The 21,143-nt window shown below is 47.8% G+C and overlaps 1 protein-coding gene across 1 annotated transcript; it reads right to left on the bottom strand.

Moving 5' to 3' along the window:
* Positions 1–520: 520 nt before the first annotated feature.
* On the bottom strand, positions 521–9,599 carry MB (myoglobin). The gene is made up of 3 exons (XM_054032454.1): positions 9,372–9,599; positions 2,549–2,771; positions 521–1,580 (listed from the first exon to the last, which is right to left on the bottom strand). The coding sequence occupies exons 1-3, from the start codon at positions 9,464–9,466 to the stop codon at positions 1,434–1,436; spliced, it is 465 nt and encodes a 154-aa protein (XP_053888429.1). The 5' UTR covers positions 9,467–9,599; the 3' UTR covers positions 521–1,433.
* Between the last annotated feature and the right edge of the window lie 11,544 nt (positions 9,600–21,143).

Below are 21,143 nucleotides of genomic sequence, written 5' to 3'. Positions count from 1 at the left end.
GCATTTCTTTTGTTGCCATGTTTCAGTTTACACAAGAAACGTGCTGCCGTTAGAAAATAGAGTACAGTGTCACCCTCAGTTCCCTGCAGAAGCAGCACCAACCAAGCATCTGTGAAAGGAAGAAACCATGCTGGGCCAAGGAGAATCCCCAGCCCAGCAGGGGCCACAGAGTTTGGTCAAGGAAACCACACAGCGCAGTCAGGGACCCAGAATTCAGCTGAAGTGGAGTTTTAAAGGCCAATGAGCCTGTGAATCTGTGCTGGTATTTGAGCAATGATGGAGTTGAGGATGTCTTCCCACATACACAGATATAAGGGCCTTTTATTCCTCCATAGGGCAGCCTGATTTCTGCTATACCATACAGACTCCAAGTGCATCTCAAGACGTTGAGTGGTACCACAGGGGCAGCGTCCTGTGATGGTCACAGAGAGGAAATGCTGGATGTTTGCTACACTCTCCTTTTTCCACCTCCCATGCTTCTCACCTAGGCACTTCTCAAAAGTAAGAAGCAGACACAGACTCCGGTACAGCAAGCATATTTATTTACTGTGAAACACACTATTCACCACCCAATGCGATGGAAATTCAAATGCGTAGCAGCAGCTGCTGGGGATCAAGGGAGTCCTACACTTTCTCTTGAGAGTTTTGGCTAATGAGAGTTTACCAACTAGCGACACACTTGCCAGTCCCCAGAGGCTGAAGGGCTGTGCTCATCCCCAGAATTGGCATAATACCATTGCAAGCTCCCCACTGCAACCTGCTAACATGTCTCATCCCTGCTCTTGAGAGACTGTCACCCCCCCTTAGGGGGAAGTGGGACGTTCCCCACAGCTCATTCACTCCTTTGGTGGCTCATGTGAGGCTGCTAAGTTCTTCCAAACTAGTGACTTTGACACCTTACGGAGACCTGATTTTCAGAGGGCAGGAGCTCAGCACTTCCTGACAATCAGGCCACTTTATGGCATCTCCGGTGGGGCACCTAAAACCCCAAGTTCCTTTTGGAGACCTTGGCCAAGTCTGTCCATCAGGGTCCAGCTGTGGTGTCAATTCTAGCAGCGGGCAGGAGAGTTCTCAGTTCAAGCCCAGTTTCTCTCTCCCACACACATTCTCAGGCATCTATTCCTAAACATTCTCCTACTCGCTGGCTCTGCTATGAGATAGGGTCTTTGAGGCCGAGCTCAGGGGAGAAGGTCTCAGGTCATTCCTTAATGAACAAATACATTATTTTGCTAAGAAAACAGATTATTTCTCCTCTAGGTGAAGCCAGATATCACTGTGAGCGCCTCTCTTTGGTGAGAGATTGAACGCTGCTCTAATCAAAAGCGCCCCCTCGCTTTTTGGATGGTCACTTAAGAGGCACCCAAACCGGGGCTTAGGAAGCTATTCTAAGATGCACTGCTGGGCCTCCATGGAGGTGTCACCTCGTGTGCACGCTAGCCCTGGAAACCGAACTCCTTGTACTTGCTGGCCATGTCATTTCGGAACAGCTCCAGGGCCTTCCTCATCGCAGCCTGGGAATCGGCCCCAAAGTCCGAGGGATGTTTCTCAGCAATGACCTTGACAATGATTTCACAAATGAACTGTCAAGAAGGAGAGGTGGGGGGGGGGAGGGAAGGAAAAGGGACAAGTAAGCGTCACTCACAGTAGGGACCTTTCAGTAAATGCAAAGTAAAAAATTGTTTGCAGATAGTGGAAATGACATCTTAGGGGTTGTCTACACAAACACTTAGCTTGCAGCAAGCGGAGGTGTAAATCTACCCTGCACTATCCTGCTGTGCACTGAGTGTCCATGTGGGCCCAGTTGCTGCACACTAAATGTTCCTTAGTGTGCTTTGATCTACCCCGCTTTGAAATGGGAGTAGATCAAAGTGCACTAGGGAGCTTTTGGTGCATGGCAGCAGGGTGCCTACAGGCACTTAGTGCGTGGCAAGCTACGGCAAGATAGATTTATGCTCCAGCTGGCCACAAATTAAGTGTTTGCATAGACAAGTCCTAGGACTGAATTCAGTAGTCCTTCCCTCAGCCATTCAAGAGGCATTGTGGCCTATAGAGCACTAGGCTGGGACTTGGGAGACACCTGGGTTCTAGTCCTGGATCTGTCATGATCCTGGGAAAGTCACTTCCCCTCCCATCCTTTGTCTGCCTTGTCCATTTACACTGTAAACTCTCCCTCTGCATTTGTATAGTGCCTAGCGCAATAGGTCCCCGATCTTCACTGGGGCCTCCAGGTGCTGCTGTAATACAAAGAAGTCCCTTGGGTGCTGTCACTCACTAGATTCTAATATGATCTGGTTTCCCACGGGTGCTGGTGCTACACCCACTGGTTTGTTATTGTTAAGGGTTGCATGTGAGCAATGTAAACACGGGGACTCACATACCAGGAGCTGAGCCTCCCAATATTACAGTGGTCTCCTACATCATACAGAGCTCATACAAGTCCAACTAGACATCAGTGAACAGAGGTGCAACCCACCCTCCCACTCAAGCCCATATTCTCTACACACACTGAACCCCCTCTCACCCAAGGAACCCGCTCCAACTCCCATACCTCCAAGTACTTGACAGGGATTTTATGCTTGGTGGCATGGCTCTCTGCCAGCGGCTTCAGCTCCGGTTCATGATTGTTCTTCAGCTTCAGGATTCTGCCCAGGGCGGTAAGGACGGTGGTGCCGTGCTTCTTCACTTCTTCGGAGCTCTTCAGCTCATCGATTGTCTTCAGGTTTTTGAACTTGGCAAAGCGTTCCTGGGTCTCGGGGTGAACCTGAAAGAGTCTGTGAACAGAGGCAGGGAACCCATGAGGTGCAAAGGTGGGATGGGGAAAAAAAAACATAGGAATTGCCAGACTCGATCAAACCCAAGGTCCATCTAGTTCAGTATCGTACTGATCTCTACACTGCAGCATGATTGCAGCTCAAGTAGACATACCCAGGCTAGCTTGAATCTAGCTAGACTGGGTACTGGAGCAGTGAAGCTGAGGTAGAACAGACATCAGCATGGGCTAGCCATCCAAGTAATTAACCAGGGTTCTTGGTAGGCTTGTTCAGTCCATGCGACTATGGCTTTGCTGCTCTGGTATCCAAGCTAGCTAGAGTTCAGGTATCCCTATGCACACTGCAATCATACCGCCGATTGCAGTGTAGACATACTCTCAGATAGTGGTCAGAACCAGATACTGCACAGGAAAGTGTAAGAACCGCACAAAAAAAGCAGATATGGGATCATTTGCCTCCCATTAAGGTCTCATCCTAGCCCTCAATTGTTTGAGATTAGTCTGACCCTTGAAGCAGGAGTGTTGGAACAATTTGTATAGTAGGGGAGCTGAGAGCCATTGAACCAAACTGTAAACCCTGGATATGATGGAAACCACTTCAAGCCAACGGGTGCGGCAGCACCCCCAGTACACTAATTCCAGTGTACTGAAGCATGAAGTTTTAGATCTTTTCCAAGTTTTCAGTAATACCTTTGACAACTCAGGCTATTCTTGTTGTCCATATAAATACCTAATCCTTTTGGAATTTTGCTAAGTTCTTAGCCTCAACAACATCCTGTGGCAGTGAGTTCCACAGTCTAATTGCACATTGTGTGGGAAAGTATTACCTTCTTTCCACTTTGAATTTGCTGCTTTTACATTTCATTGCACATCCCCTTGTTCTTATGTTATGAGACAGGGAGAACAGAAGCTCCTCCCCTGGACCAAGCATCATTTTATAACATTTAATCCTGTTCTCTTGTATTTGTCTCCTTTCTAAGATGACCAAACCCAGCCTTTTCCATCTCTCTCCATGAGATGCAGGCCGACAGTGCACTTAACGTTTTCAAATGATGCCACAGAGCAGGTGCCCATCTCACTTGTTTTTCACAGCTGTTTAGCCCTTTGGCACCAGTCACCTGGGATTGTGCCAGTGTATTAGGATCAGGGTAGGAGCACAGGGTCAGCCGGGACACGACGGAGTGACTGACATTTGTCTGAGAAAACCCTTCTTCCCTCACCTGCCATGGGGCTCTGAGGATTCATACAATTTAATGCCCTGGCTGCTTCTTCAACTCTGCTCCATGAGCCATTAAATTCTGAGTTCCCATCTGAACCCATCAGCGCGGCTCTTAAATCGACCAGGAGGGAACAATGTTAGACATCTCCCCCCAGAGCCATGTACAGCACTTAAATACAATGGCCAAAGGTGCTACTAAAAGCCCTTTGACTGAGAGGTGTAGGTGCTGTGCCACAAAGTCGTGTGTGTGTGTGTGTGTGTGTGTGTGTAGAGACAGCAGTCAGCACTCCCAACACCATGGCAGAGAGTGTGTGTTAATTCCTACCACTTCTCTCACCCATCCACCAGCTAAGCCCGATATCTGACACCGCGGTTCTGCCGCTGTGCACTGTTAGAGAATTGGGAGCAACTGGGTAACAAGAGCTGGAGGAGCACAAGGTCTGCAGCCATCCCCAGGGCCGGCAAGTCTCCCACACCATCCAAAGCTACAAACAGGAGCTCTGTTTCCTGAAATGGAGATGGTGGGAAGGTGGTTAAAAACCAGACCTGTCACCATCCCTCCCCTGCTGAATTTACTGGGGGTTGGAGACAGGGGGGCAAGGGGGTGGGGGGTGATACTGCAGGCAGCCAATCCCAAAGGAAATGTCACTTTTGCCCCACGTTCTGCAGTGACAATGAAAGGGGAGTACTGGCTCACATTACTATTATTTATTTGTATCGTACCTAAGAATCATGTATCATTTGTGGCACAGTAGCACTGAGATAACGGCTCCATTGAGCTAGGCACTGTACAGACACAGACAAAGAGGCCATCCCTGGTCTGAAGAGCATACGCTCCAAATAAACGAGGCAAATAAAGAAGAGGCAAAAAATATTTGTATCCTTATTTTACACAAGGGGGAAACGAGGCACAGAGAGGTAAAATGACTTGGCCAAAGAGTCTGTGGTACAGCCAGAAACTGAACCCACATCTCTTGAGTCCAGTGCCTTCACCACCAGACCATCTCTCACAACGTGATGGCCACCATGTTTGACTGCCATGTGGAATGACACTATTGGCCAGTAGCCGGTATGCCAGTCCTGCCACCTTTAACTAGAGACCCCTTAGAGGGCAGTAAGAAGGGAGTTCAGCTTCTATGGGCCATTCAGTCTCGTGCCAGATTCTCAGTCTTACCACAGCATTATATTAGTTAGATTAAATTGACAAACACCCCGAGTATATGGATAATAGGAACAGCCTTGCAGCAAAAAGATTCTTTATGTGGGTGACCATTCTTTACAAAGCTTTCATTTAAGAAGGCACCAGAACAAAGGATGTCTGTGTCAATTTTGTCCTTTATCGGGTACTACATGTACCAAGATGTGTCTTTTCCTTGTTTGTTTCTTCCCCATGACCTGGTTTGTTTCAGAAAGAAACGACTGGCACAGAGGTCTCTCTTAGGGAAGGACATGCAACGAATTGCTTCGCTTAGTATCATTTGAACGATATGCTATTGCAGTTGATAAGCGAAGCAATTTGTTGCAGACACACTCTCCACCCAGTGCAATGTAAGGAGCCTATCAGGACCAATTAGCTTTGTTAAAATGCCACCGCTACATTGGAAGAAAGGTTATGATCATTTCTATGCTTGTAATCGGTCTCCCTTCACCCTCTGTCTGGCTATGGCTAAATTATGCCTGCCAAAGATGATGCATCTTTTGGACTCCTAAAAATACCTCTGAAGAGAAATTTTTGTTTTGCTTGAAATGGGTCCAGCTGCATTAAGTGTCAAAAATATTTCCAGGGGGTATCTACCTACAAGCTCTTTCACTTAGCACAAGCTGGACACACGACTATGCCAACAGAAGTCTGCAAGGCCTCCCTGTATTCAAATCCCTCTTGATTTCTACACGAAACCAGCTGGCTGATTAGGTCTTGGGGTAGTGAGGGATAATCTATGTATGTTGTGCAAAAAACAAACACCCCTTGCACTTCCTCCCCATTATGTTATTAAAACACTGTATTGCCAAGATGTGGCTATACACCACCATGAATATAGCCACATCTTTTCTTATTGTTTCTGGCAGGGGCAGGCAAACTTTTTGGGCTGAGGGTCGCATCGGGTTTCAGAAATTGTATGGAGGGCCAGGTAAGGGAGACTGTGCCTCCCCAAACAGCCAGGCGTGGCCCGGCCCCTGCCCCCATCTGACCCCCCCTGCTTCTCGTCCCCTGACAGCCTCCCCCAGGACTCCTGTCCCATCCAACCCCTCTTCTCCCATCCACCCCCCCTGCTCCCTATTCCCTGACCACCCCTGGAACCCCCACCCCTGACTGCCCCCAGCCGCTCCATCCAACCCCTCCTCTCATTCCTGACTGCTCCCACAGGACCCCTGCCCTATCCAACCACCCCTTCTCCCTGTCTCCTTACTGCCCTCGGATCTCCTAGCCCTGACTGGCCCCCCGCTGCCCCATCCAACCCCCCCATCTTCCTGACTGCCCCCCAGGACCCCTGCCCCAATTCAACCCCCGTTCCCCGCCCTCTGACCACCCCGACCCCTATCCACACCCCCACCCCCTGACCAACCCCCCGAACTCCCCTTCCCTCTATCCAACCTACCCCCAGCCCTGCTCCCTGCCCCCTTACTGTGCTGCCTGGAGCACCGGTGGCTGGCGGTGCTACAGCCACGCCGCCCAGAGCTACCAGGACAGTCAGCCGTGCCGCCCAGCTGGAGCCAGCCACGCCACCGCACAGCACAGCACACCGGGTCAGGCCACGGCTCTGCAGCTGTGCTGCCCCAGAAGCTCGCAGCCCAGCCGCCCAGAGCATTGCGCCGGCAGCGCAGTGAGCTGAGGCTGCAGGGGAGAGGGATCGGCAGGGGAGGGGCCGGGGGCTAGCCTCCCGGGCCAGGAGCACTGGGGCCGGGCCCCACGGGCTGGATGTGATCTGTGGGCCGTAGTTTGCCCACCTCTGGTTTATGCTGTATTCATTTCCCCTACCCTCCCTCTGTCTGTCTTTTCGGGTGTGAGCTCTTTGGAGTAAGGACAATTCCTTCTTTTCTGTTTGAAAAGCGTCCAACATACCGTGGCCACTACCAGAACCAAAAATTGTCATACAAGAATACTATACTCAGGATATTTTTCAAGAGCAAGGAATGGACCTTTCCAGTGAAGGGCACAGAGTATGGGTTTGCCAAGCAATGTTGCTCCCCTCCTTAGCTATGCTTAAAAGAAAACATTCTCATTCAAAGAGGGGAAGCAGATCGATAGATTCTCCAGTCATCTGCACCACGTCCTCTCCTTGCAAGTGTACGCCATACCTCTGGTACATGGGATTTAGCCCCGGCTAAGGGAGAAATCTGGTAGCAGCCCCTGCTTAAAATATCAACAACATGTCATTGGCGCCACATTTAGTTAAGATGACCTCACCATTACACAAGTAAAGCACCCAAAGCAACTTAACCAAGAACATGTTTATGTGCAGCATTTTTTAGCATGCACCTATGGGGATTGGTGACCTCTGAAATTGGGCAGGCAGAACTGATACATAAAGGGGATCTTAATTTACTGTTAAAGCTCATGGTGTATGTCACTTGAAACAGGTGCCCAGGGGAATCAAAACCCAACATGCCCATCCCACTGGGGGGGACCTCAAGGCCATTGAAATGCTACTCACTGCTCCATCACCAGATGGTCAAAGACTCAGTATTGTGGGGCCTCCCTGGAGCTTGGCTCGGGGAGAACTCCCACCCTAACCTCAGAATCACACACTCCAGTGGAGGAGGGGGAGGGGGAAGTGCCCCATCTCAGACCACAGACTCAAGCTGGGCTTTGAAAAGAGCTTGGCTCCTACCGCCCACATTTCTAGAGGGTTTGGCCTGAGGCTGTGGCAGGCTGGAAGAGACTACCGAAGAGGAAACAGAAAGAAATGATTCGGGGGGGTTCAGCATGTGAAATTTGGTGGAGCGGAAATCACAGGTAATCACAGCAAATTTGATGAAAATTGGTTACGTGCAATTTTTCTCTCATCTCTTCCCACCATCCCTTTCTTTGTATCCTCCCGTGCTGTTTCCCCTCCCTACCTCCTGATGGGCCAACTTCAGGGAATTGGAAGGCCCAGGAGGGACACTCACCTCACTCCAACATTTTGCTTCACTGTGTTCTGTCAGTGGGGACCTGGAGTTCAAGTTCATTAGTGGGTTGGCTGATCAGGGCAAAGGGAGTGACAAAACCCAAACTTTTTTTTTTAATTTTTTTTTTTACCTTAAAAAGTTAAAGCTTTTAACCCAGAAACCAGAGTGACGGGAAACCCACTGCCCTAGAAATGATCAATAAAGAAAGAAGTCAATTCAAACAAACTCTAGAGAAAATGAAAGCCCCAGGGGTAATGAGACACAACCACCCACCTCGCTTTCTCACCGGTAAACCTCTAAGGCAGAGGTGGGCAAACTACAGCCCGCGGGCCACATCCGCCCCGCGGGACCGTTCTCTCCAGCCCCTGAGCTCCTGGCCAGGGAGGCTAGCCCCCAGCCCTTCCCCTGCAGCCTCAACTCGCCCCGCCACTGGCACAATGCTCTGGGTGGCGAGCTCCTGGGGTAGTGCAGCTGCAGAGCCCGGCCTGAACCGATGCTCTGTGCTGTGTGGCTGGCTCCAAATGGGCGGCACGGAAAGGGGGCAGGGAGTGGGGGAGGGGGGTTGGATAGAAGGCAGGGGAGTTCAGGGGTGGTCAGGGGCCAGCGGTGTGGATAGGGGTCGGAGCGGTCAGAGGGCAGGGAACGGGGGTTGAATGGGGGCAGGGGTTCCGGGGCGGTCAAGGAGAAGGGGTGGTTGGATGAGGCAGAGGTCCCGGGGTGGGGGGGAGGAAGCAGTCAGGAAGGAGAGGGGGTGTTGGATGGGGCGACGGGAGGCAGTCAGGGGCAGGGGTTCTGGGGGCAGTCAGGGAGCAGGGAGAAGGGGTGATTGGATGGGGCAGGGGTCCCAGGGGGCAGTCAGGAAGAAGAGGGGGTGTTGGATGGGGTAGGGGGAAGTTAGGGGCAGGGAGTCTGGGGGCGGTTGGGGGGGTGGATGGAGCAGGGGGGTGGATGGGCAGGGACCCGGGGGGGGGGTCATCAGGGAACAGGGGTGGGGTTGGATGGGTCAGGAGTCCTGGGGGGCTATCAGGGGCAAGAAGCAGGAGGGGTCGGAGAGGGGGTGGTGGCCGGGCGACGCCTGGCTGTTTGGGGAGGCACAGCCTCCCCTAACCAGCCCTCCATACAATTTCTGAAATCCGATGCGGCCCTCAGGCCAAAAAGTTTGCCCGCCCCTGCTCTAAGGGATGCTCAGAAGCAGATTAGTCATAAAGTCGAGTGCACCAAGCTCTTGAGCCATGCTCTCTCTCGCACTTCCATCACCAGTTTCATGCCTACCTGATTATAACTTCCTGTCCATGGGCCGAGAGGTCTGGTTCCACTTTCGCCCAGATGCCCAGGACATGGTGCCATTCGTCATCACTGAGCCCCATAATTTGTTGGTGCTTGAAAAAAAGAAAAGCAGAGATGAGGTTGTTTCCCAAGTGGTGCAGCTGTATGCCCTGCCTCAGAGTGCTGCTAGAGAGCTCACTCCGGGGGTTTATAATCCCTCCTCACAGACGGACACCTGTCAATTGTCAGCTGGAGTTTCACTCTCTTTCAGGCTAGTCTAACCTAATCTGCCTCTCTCTTTCTGGGAAGCTATTTTGGGTCTGGTGCTATTGTGGCTGCCACTGATGGAATAATTTCTGCTTTTCCTATTGGGTTGGCATATGTCCCACTGTGGGCAGAAAGGGCACTGCTGAAGTGCAGTGCCAGGAGCCTGTCACAGAGCTGGTGTCCCGAGAGGCAGAGTCAAAATTTCAAGCTGTAGATTTCAGAACCACATACTCGGTGTTAGGATATAGATAGTCAGGCCTGTCTGCAAAGGCCTATACTTTAAGAATTTAGTTGTATTCTCATCACTTAGCTAGTTATAGAGGTGTAAAAGAAAGAATCAAAATCATTGTCTATCTGTGGAAGGGCCTTCTCTCACTGTGACAGTCTGAGGCCCTGTTTAGTCATATTGAAATAAGGCAATCTGGGGCCGTTAGAAAGGTGATTCAATCTATCACCTCCAGAGAAAGGAACATGTAAAAGGAAATTTAGTTTGATAGTTTTCTGTCTGGTAAGAACTCACTTATCAATAGGCACAGCTGGAAAACCCTTATGTCTGTATAGATGTAGTTGTGATATCCTCACTTCTGTATTGTTTTGTATATTTATTTGCATGGTCTCTGTCTGGTTCTGTAATTGTTTCTGTCTGCTGTATAATTAATTTTGCTGGGTGTAAATTAATTAAGGTGGTGGAATATAATTGGTTAGCTAATCATGTTACAATATGTTAGGACTGGTTAGGTAAATTTTAGTAGAATGGTTAAGGTATAGCTAAAAATATTACTATATAAATTAGGGGCAAACAGGAAGTAAGTTGGGATTCGAAAATAAGGAAAAAGGAATTTGGATTTAAGCTTGCTGGAAGTTCACCCCAATAAACATCGAATTGTTTGCACCTTCGGACTTTGGGTATTGTTGCTCTCTGTTCATGTGAGAAGGACCAGAGAAGTGTGAGAGTGAAGGAATAAGCTAACACTCGGCAGCACCGAGATGGACCATGTCTGTCTGTAGTGACCCATCCTTTGCACCCCCAATTATCCCCCCAGGATGGGCAACAGGGGAGGGCCCAGCTCTCCTGTAGAACTGGTTACTGATTACAAGAGTATTTCCTTTCCACTGCAGATCTGGGATTAGATTTTACATTTCCTTTTTAATAGTCTTATTTTCTTCTCCGATAAAACAGGTGATTCTCTTTTAGAAAATCGCACAGTCTCATGGAGAAGTCTCCTCGGGAGCTTTTAGTTCCTCTGGGTCCAAATGCCATGTGTTCCCCTCCTCACTCCCCAGAACCAGGAAAAAAACAAGGGGGATATTACATTATAGCACTGAACTGCTTGAATGTTGCAAGTTGGCACCCAGAATGTGTCAAAGAGCCCCCAGGTAGCCATTCATCAAACGATAAAAAACCTGACGCTTCAGGGCTCAAAACAATTTCTAACTATGAGGGACCAGGGTTAGACCTACTGTCAGGGGCAGATTATCCCACATCTGCATATTTCAGGGCTCTGAAGCACCTGAGACAGGACTCTGGGCTAGATGGACCCAGGGTCTGATCCTGTCTGATAATGTTAGGTTTCAGAGTAGCAGCCATGTTAGTCTGTATCCGCAAAAAGAACAGGAGTACTTGTGGCACCTTAGAGACTAACAAATTTATTAGAGCATAAGTTTTCGTGGAGAAGTGGGCTGTAGTCCACGAAAGCTTATGCTCTAATAAATTTGTTAGTCTCTGATAATGTTCTCTCCCCTAATCATTAACTAAATGTCTGTATCCCTACATTCAAATAACAGTGTGTTTGGAGAAAGCCGGGGGGGGGGGGGGGCAGGGAAGGACAGTGCAGTGTTTACTGTTTGGGAGACTTACCAACCTTCTTTATAGCTCCATAGAGGGAGCTGGCCAGGGAAGGACAGACAACTGGCAGACACACTGACGTGGTGATTTATTCCCTCCCAAGTTCAAGGAATCTTTATTGACATGGTCAGAACATGTCTTGATAATAAAATTCAATCAACAATTACTGCTGTAATATGCACCCGTATCTGTGGCTAAGCAGAAGTGTATCTACACAGAGAAAGGGAGCTCTTGTTAGGAGATGAACATTGGCACCAGCCTAGGATTTGGGAGACCTGGTTTCAGTTCCCTGTCACAAACTTCCTATGTGGCCTTAGGCAAGTCACTCAGTCTCTCTGTGCCTCAGTTTCCCATCGTAAAATGGGGGTAATAGCAGTATCCTACTTCACAGTGGAGTTGTGAGTGTAACCCAACTCTGAGGTGTGGGTATGGGTCCTGGGTTCATCTACAAAGGCACCTGGTGCCTCCGCCCAAGGAAACCCCTCCTAGTGCAGAGAACATAAGAACATAACGTAAGAACGACAATACTGGGTCAAACCAAAGGTCCGTCTATCCCAGTATCCTGTCTTCCGACAGTGGCCAATGCCAGGTGCCCCAGAGGGAATGAACAGAACAGGTAATCATCAAGTGATCCATCCCCTGCTGCCCATTCCCGGCTTCTGACAAACAGAGGCTAGGGACTCCATCCTAGCTAATTGCCATTGATGGACCTATCCTCCATGAATTTATCTAGTTCTTTTTTGAACTCTGTTATAGTCTTGGCCTTCACAACATCCTCTGGCAAGGAGTTCCACAGGTTAACTGTGTGTGGTGTGGAAAAAATACTTCCTTTTGTTTGTTTTAAACCTGCTGCCTATTAATTTCATCTGGCGACTCCTAGTTATTGTGTTATTGGAAGGAGTAAATAACTAGGGTTACCATATTTAAAAAATAAAAAAAGAGGACACTCCACGGGGCCCTGGCCCCGCTCCTTTCCCAACCCGGCCCCACCCACTGCTGCTGCTGTAGTGTAGGGGCAAGTCCCCTAGACGCTCAGTGTAATATGTTAGGAACAATCAGTTCCAGAGGGGGTTACACGCTCCCTCACCTGGGAAAACTTGATGTTCCCATCAAGAATTTCAATAGACATTTAAAATGATGCATAAATTAAATTTCATTAACTTACACAAATACGCTGTCCTACTAAAACCTGCGCACAACATTAATGGTGTAAGGCAGTTGCAGTTTGTCCCGCCATCCGTCTAGGAGGGAGGCCATGCCCCCTCGCTACAAGGCCTCTGGGAGAGTGCAGTTCCGAGGGGGAATTAGCACTGGGGTATCTGCCACTCGACGGGGTAGAGCAGTAATGTCTATAAGCCCCAGCCCTCAGGCAAGGTGGAGCAGCACACAGTTGGGGGTCCTGGCTCTGGAAGACCGCCAACAAACACAGGTCTCTTGGCCTAGAGTGAGGCGCCTGCCACCCCAGGAGTTGGGTGGCAGGGGGACATGGGCCTGCTTGACAACACTGGGTCGCAGCCCAGGGCCCTAGCAATGGTGAAATGCTTCACCGCTGGGTTAGCGGGGAAATCCGGCCACAAAACATTGGTCAGATGTCAGTCAGCAACACAGCCGAACTATATTCGGCTCCCCTGGGCTACTTCCTACGCTCCTGTTCGGGCCGTCATTCACCTCGCTGGGATGAACAGCTAATAGCAACTCCTTGGTGTCTCCAGCGACCGGCAGTTCTGGTAGTCACTCTGGGTCTCAGGTGATGTAATGGCCGCTGTCAGGTCCGAGCTCCAGCCTCTCCAACTGAGCTGAAGGGCCTGCCTTTTATATTTTCACTTCCTGTCCCATCCCTCTGTTTCTGGCAAGGTGGGCGTGTGTGTCCTGGCTCTGCCCACCACAGGGCGGTCACCATTGTCTCTCCAACTACACAGCTCCTCCCCCCACTCACTACACAGTGGGTTTTAATATTGGACAGCATGCTCCTGACACCCACTTATACAGCACAGGGAGAGGAGGAGACACCAGGGGAGTCAGAGATTAACTTTATGACAGGTTTCACTTCTTGACCAGACTGTCCGGATACAGCTGTATCTTTGGCAGCAGTAGGGCATTCACTTCCCACCAAAGGCTCCACACTTGGGTCTGCAACTTCTCCCTCAGTAGGATATTTCTCCATAACCATGACCATATCTTCTTGATTTTGTGGTAAAATGAAATGTTCAGCTAAAGGGTTTAACTTAAGGTTTTGTTAAAACTAAGGTTTTTATTTCATTACGAGTCTTGTTCCTTCCAAACGTCATCAGATTGATGTGCTCATTTCCCCACATGGGAAACTATACTCACTAGCGTCATTAGAAGCAACAGGTTTCCCCTTAGCTGTCACTGAATGGGCTATATCAGGAGATGGCACTGGAGACTGAGGTTCTCTTGCTGTCTTCCCGCTCCAAGTAACAGGAGATCTTTGGACAGGAGCTGGTACTGCCGTGTTAGTACTGGAGTCTAGCTGTCCAATGGGCAACAGATGGTTTCCGTGGAGAATCTTGCTAGGTTCTCTCCCCTCCTCAGGCTGAACTTTGTAGACAAGAAGGCCTGGCGCCTTCTCTTCTGTGATGTAGGTTTAGCCTGGCAACAGTCAGCAATCTTGTGTCTTTCCTGGAGCCCAAGATTTTGTATCAGGATCTGCTCTCTGGTTTGAGGGCTTGATCCCTCACACAATCATTGTATTTGGCTTTGTTGGGCTCTCCGCCTTTTATTTCTGCTTCTGTGGCTATTTTATAGACCCTTTTAAATGCTTTCTTAGTTGGATGACACGCTGGAGGTAGATTTCAGGGTAAGCTCCATCAGCAGACGCTCCAAAGGCTAAGTTCACTGGAGGTCTGCCTCTCTCCCAAACGTTAGGTGACATGGGGAATACCTAGTGGGATTTTACTTGTGTGATTGTAGGCAGGTACTAAGCAGCTGTCATGCTGACTCCATTTGGACTTTTGATTAGTGTTCAGGGTGCCTAACATGTTTAACAAGGTCCTATTAAATCTCTCTGGCTGCGGATCTTCTTGGGATGGTAAGGAGTGGTTTGGGATTTCCTCATTTCTGTCATTTGCAATAGTTCTTTAATAAGCTGACTTCTGACATCTTTTCCTGGATCTGAATGGATTCGACAGGGCAATCCATAGTGGACAAAGAACTTTTCCCACAGCACCTCTGCAACGGTGGCAGCTTTCTAGTCCCCACATATTGGGTGAAATGGTCCTTTACCAGGAATATGGTTTCAATGTTCTTAGTATTACTTTCCAAACTTAAAAAGTCCATGTGTACGAGATCAAAGGGTCCACAGCTAACTAAAGGGGAAGATATCTTTAGCAGTGTTTTTCTTTGTGAAGGTAACCCTTCTGCCAGGTGGAGCCAGCAGCAACTGGGGCCGGGTTCAATATCTAGGGGTTCCTTTCCATCGATGCAACACAAAACCGGCTCAAGCCCCCACCCAGTAACCTGGGAAAATGACACACCAGCCCTGGGTGCCTCTGAGAGGCAATACTTCCCCATTCACAAGCACAGAGTCTGAGTGTAGACCAGAAACTTTTAATAAAAGGAGGGAAGTCCCTGGGCGTTAATTTGGAAAAACACTGCAAACAGGGTTCATAAACATAAACCATGAGCAAAAGACTCACCCCCAAGTAAGTCAGGCAGTGTCCTTTTCCCCTCAGGTTCTTAAGTCCAGCATCCCAAAAATCCCTTTCACATGCCCAACCCTTCTCTGCACCCCATTCACAGTTGCTGTCCTTCGTCAGGGCAGACCCACAGTTCAGAGGTGCATCTGCAGATTTCACCTCCCCACCCAGTGGAGGGGGTGGGTAAAGAGGCACCTTACTGCGCAAGCACTCGCTCGCCACCCATCTCTGCAAGGCTGTGCTGTGGCGCTCTCCGCCAGCTGCCCTGCTGGCTGCTCACTGTGCCTCTCCACCTCACCAGCCACTCGTTTGCTAGCTGTCAGTCACCTTCTGCTGCCACCTGCCTCTCTGCTATGACCTCTACACATCAGTCTCTCAGTGATTTTTAGCTCTTAGCAGGTAGGGGAGAAACACAGTCCTACCACAACTGATTTCAGCTCTGATTGAGCATTTAAAATAACAAAGCAGCTCCCAATGAAGCCTATTTAGCTCTTTCTTTGAACAGTGGGAAGGAACAGGTTTAACTAGTCCAGGGAAGACCCTTGGGGAGGGTTCTTAGCCTTCTAGCTAGCATACCTAGCCCCTTTCACAGGGATCTGGCATTCAAGCCCCTGGCTTAATGAGGTTCTTTAAATTGAGGGTGACCCCCTTATTTTGGGACAGGTTAAGCACAGTCCTGCTTTCCTGTAATTCCTACAATAATTACGACATTGGTAAGCGTATTTCACTGAATTCAGTACTAAAGTGATTTGTAACCAAACACCAGCCAAAGTTGATTCCTTTGACACCACTCCATCTGATGAATATCTAAGCAAGGCAGGCGCAAACTGTATTTACATAAACACACCCAAAGTCTCTCCCCCTCCCAGCTAGCTATCAGGGAAGCATTCAGTCAGATCCTGCTTACATGTACATCTAAAGCAAGCCTTGCAATGCTTTTCCACCTCATGAGCCATACATGGCCAATAGAACCTGGACTTTACTAGGTTAAGAGTTTTGTGTACTTGCAAGTGCTCGTTTTCATAATGGAGGAAATGTAGGACAATCCTCCAAAGTTTAAAAGGAAGCACTAGTTGTTTCTTCAGAGCCATTGAACCTTGGATTATGTGAAATAATAGGGCATTTATTAGAGCTTACTCCATTTCTTTAAAAAAATTAAGGGTGCATCTTGGTGAGAATACTGGACTGACAACTCTCACAATCCCTTCTGTAAAGTATGAATAAAGTTTCTTAAATTGAAGTCAGTTTTCTGAGCTTTTCTCCAGGCAGACTTGCATAGTTGCAGTAAAGAAGTCATATCCAGATGGGTGAAATGGGCATAACCCATAGAGATAGCTTCTGGGGGGGCTCCCAGCTGGTTGACAGCCCTTTTCAGGTTGGTGGTTGTTTTGTCTGTATAGTTTAGCATATGGCATATAGCCTTTACACCAGGGTCAGGAATAGTCCTCCAGCAATCTGGTGTGTTCTGTTCTGGGTGAAGGTGCTAAGACAGAGCACCATCATTAGTGTCGGTCAAACGGAGCTGGTACTGAAGTCATAAATGGACATTGCTGAAAGCCATCGGTGTCCTGTAGCATTAAGCTTAGCTGATGTTAGCAAATAGGATAACAGGTGTTGTGCGTACGTACCAGAAACTTGGCTGGGTAAAGATAGTCGTGAAACTTATTCACTGCTGTCCATTTCAATGCCAGAAACTTCAATTTATGAGCAGAATATTTTTCCCCTCCCCTTTCAAACTTCTACTGGAAAAGGCAATGGGTTTTAACTCTTTATTATTTCCTTGATAAAGAACTGCTTCCAAACCACTACAGCTAGTGTCTGCGTGCAAAGTTTAGGTGTTTTAGGGTGAGCATAGGCTAGTACCAGGGCCCGTGTCAGGCACTGGATGATCTGCTGTAACGTCTCCTCACATTTGGGGTCTCATTGGGCTCTGAAAGGCTGAGACTCCTTAAAATAGGGTTTTTCTTTAAATGTTTTCTTGCCAGTCCCCTCAGATCTGGTAGGGGCATATCCCTGTGTTAGTTCACGCAGAGGTCTCACAATTAATGAATAGCTCTCAACAAACCTGCGGCAGTATCCACATAATTCTAAAAAGAAGAGTAGGCTTCGTAAATTGCATGGCTGAGACCAAGTAGTCAAAGCACTTATTTTGTCAGGCCTGGGAGATATTCCCAGTTCAGACATGATGTGTCCCCCATATTTGATGGAGGTGTGGCAGAAAACACATTTGTGCAGTGATAATTTCAGGTCACATTCCTGCAGACAATCCAGGACCTTTAGCAAATGTGTTTCATGGGGCTTCCCGGAGATGATGAGGTCATCTAAGTAGACTAGCAAAAGTCTTCCCTTGGTTAGGAGCATGGAGAGTAGAAGGGTCCTCCCTGGCTGTGATGCTTCTCACCCTGACATACTCCAAACACCACCAAAACCCAAAAGTATAACCAAATCCTTTGTCTCTGAGTTTTGGGTTATGATTGGTTCAGGTAGTAGCTTCCAGATTGTTTTATCTCCACCCTGGAATCTATGCAATCTGGGAAAAGAGTCCTGAGCTTCTGAAGTCATTGCTGCTGTAGTCCAGGGGTATCCCTCCTAGAGGCTTTGTGTAATATGTTAGGAACAACCAATTCCAGAGACGGTTACAGATACTACAGTGAAGAGGGCCAGATAAGTACCTTCAAGAGCTGTGCATGACATCTCTGAATAACTCATAGCTTTAGAGTATTTGTCTTGGCTAGGAAAAGTGGCAGGAGCCTAAGCTACAACTTGACCAGCTAAAACTGAGGCTAAAGGTGTTACCCTCCAGCTAGCCTAGGGGAAAGGACAAGTTTTGGTTGGGTTTAGCTAGCACATTAGTCAAGACAAACTCCTATTTGTAACCCTTCTGTTCCCTTTCTCCCATTATCCCTTCTGTCCCCTAAATGACAGTTTTCTTCTTATCTTGTGCCTAGCTTACTACACCACATATCACGTGTCAGACATCATGAGACATCAAACCCAGGTACAAAATTGCTCTGGAGAGGTGTGGTGTAAAATGTGCATATAATTTTGTACTGAGTTTCTGTCAACCAGGTTGAACTATATGGTTCACCATGATAACCTCATACTAAATTTTGGCCATCAATTTTCTGCCAATAAACATCCACCCAGACTTTAGATCTAATCAAAGACTGTTTCATTTCAGAGTTTCTATATGGAAGGAGACATTTAGGTTAAGGGGTGTGAGAGGTAGAGTATTAGGTGACAGCTGTCTGACTGATATCATTTATCATGTACTTTTGACCACCTCACCCACTAAGCCATCTTGCTGGGACGTCTAACAACACTCCAGGCCTCTGAGAAGCTCCAAACTACTCTACATTTTTTTTTAAAACCAACCTGGCACCAAAGGTTTCCATTTCTCTCCCCCCCCCCCCCCCCCCCCCCGTTTCACCCAAATTATACAGATACTAGGCCAGGGACAGGTCAATATTCAGTCTTAGAACAATGAGAGATTTAAAGCTCTGATAACTCATGACCCACCAGGGCTAGAAATAAGAGTTATAGTGTAAGCAAGCCAGGAAAGCCTCCTTTTCAATAAGATAAAACACTTTTTTCTAGCCATGTAAATCACAAGATATCAGATTTTAAGTTAGTGACATTGTTATATATGTATAGGCGATACCTTTCCAAAATCTATCTGTTCTAATTTTCCTCTTCTTCTGAGGCTCATAAAGTTGGTCTCATGGCATGGAAGGGAGTCTGGCTTGACAAGTAAAGGAATATAGAACTATTAGCATTTTAATATAACTCTAAACTTGTTTAAAAGAAAGTTTTCTTGAAAAATATGGGGCAATTACAGATACATGATAGTGTGATATGGTATAAAATGTCTTATTAGCACTCATCTGGGATAACCACATAGCTCATGGGTAAAAAGGCTTCATTCTGCTCTGAATAAGGATCCCAAACTCAGCCTATTATTATTAATATTGTGGTAGCACCTAGGAACCCCAATCAGAGACCAGGACCCCGTTGTGCTGTATGAACACCGAACAAAAAGACACTCTCTGGCCCAATGAGCTTACAATCTAAGTAAAACCCGAAAAAAAACCAATACAACCTTTTCATCACGTCGATCTCTCTGTGCCTCAGGTCCCCATCTGTGAAATGGAGATAATACTTGACCATCTCACAAGGCTAAAATCCATTTATGTTTGTGAGGACCATAAGCATCTAGATCGATCCACTAGGCTAATTAAAGAGACATAATCATTCCAAATAGCTTCCAGCCCTCAGGAAAAACATTCTATCTGATTAGATCATCTTTGTAAATCACATTGAAACACAGTATATAAGTGCTAATAATTATAATGCTGTGTAACAGAGTGTGCTAATGAATGTGAAAAATCCACCCCTGAGAGACGTAGCTGTACCAACCTAACCCCCGGTGTAGACTGTACTGGGTCAACAAAAGAATTCTCCCATTGACCTAGCTACTGCCTCTCCAGGAGGTGGAATACCTGCGCCAAAGGAAGAACCCCTCCTGTCGGCGTAGGTAGCGTCTACACTGAAGCGCTGCAGCGTTCTAAGTGTAGACAAGCCCTGAGACAGGATACATGACTCGATGGGTCATTGGCTAGCTGGGACCAAACAGATGCTCTGAGGTTCAAAGCAGAATACTGCCAATCTAACAAGTGACACCCCCAGCCCTTCCCTTCCCTTCTCCCCTTTAAAGTCCTAAGGAGTCCCTCTATTTCCCTCTTCCTTATGCCTCCAAGTCCTCATGAGTGCTCTTCTGACTGGGACTCTTAATCAGAGTATACCCTGTATGTCAACCAAGTGGAGAGGAGGGAGGTGCAAGTGAACGACACAGAGAGATAATGCCATCACCTATATGACAGGTGCCTGCTGCATGCTTATACATACATCCTGCAAGTCCCGGCAGCTCAGTCCAAACTTTAATCTATTGGGCAGGACCTGCTGCCACCTAGTGGCTCTGGGTGAGTAATGCAATAAGGGCAGACTCATTAATAGCAAGATCACAGTAGGTTAATCCCAATGGCAGGAGCCAGGGATTTTAAAGAATTCTGCCTGTGGCAGAGGGAAAGGAGAGTAGAAATTATGGTCCATTGCTAACTAAAGCATGACTAATGTATGTATGTAGAAGGCTGCTTCTCCAATTCAGTATTATCTATTGTGCTCTGACGAGGACAAATTACAAGATCGTCACCAGAGCAAAAGGAGCTATCAGATAGTAGCTTCCATTTTGGATTGCCACTTCTGCAACTTTCCAGTGTGTAGCTGGGCATTTTATAAAAGGGAGAGGCAGAAACTCAAAAATGGCAATGCCAAGAAACATGTCTGGGACACTGCAAGATAAGAGCCCTGCAGCGGGACTGGGATCTTGCGGGTCCCACAGGACCCACTGCCATAAAATGTGCTTTGTTGTGGGCAGGATTGGGTGGGCCAAGAAAAAAAATAGACAATGGCAATTTGCAGGAAAACACAAAATCTCTCATCAGTGTATCATAAATAGAATTTCAGCAATGTAAAGCAAGTTTTTCTTTTTTTAAATAAAGGTTTTAATACTTAAATTTAAATGAGAGATCCAAAGAGATTTGCTGTCTTTTCTAACAGGAGATAAAATGTTTCTATATGGTTTAAGCAAGATTTGTTTTATAATTTCAGTGGTAAAAATTGTGCCAGAATTATGTTTATGTATATAATATGTTAACTGACTGAGTTTTGTTTTGTTTTTCTTTTTTAGTAGTATGGGGGAAATCTGTCTCTCTTGGGGGATTTGCAAGATTGAAGGTTTTTGCAGGTGGGAGCAGGATAAAAATGCAAGAAACAATGTGGGAGCAGGTGGGAGTGGCAGCAGGATTTAAAAAATAATCCCACACAGGGCTCTACTGCAAGGTACAGGATGCAGCGTTCCTGGATACAGGGCCACCCAGAGGATTCAGGGGGCCTAGAGTCTTGTCGCCGAAGACCCGGCGCTTCAGCGGCGGGTCCTGGGGCGGAAGGACC

The sequence above is a fragment of the Malaclemys terrapin genome, chromosome 1 (assembly GCF_027887155.1).
Source record: "Malaclemys terrapin pileata isolate rMalTer1 chromosome 1, rMalTer1.hap1, whole genome shotgun sequence".
NCBI classification, from domain to species: Eukaryota; Metazoa; Chordata; order Testudines; family Emydidae; genus Malaclemys; species Malaclemys terrapin.
This window is presented reverse-complemented; position numbering and strand designations above follow the sequence as displayed.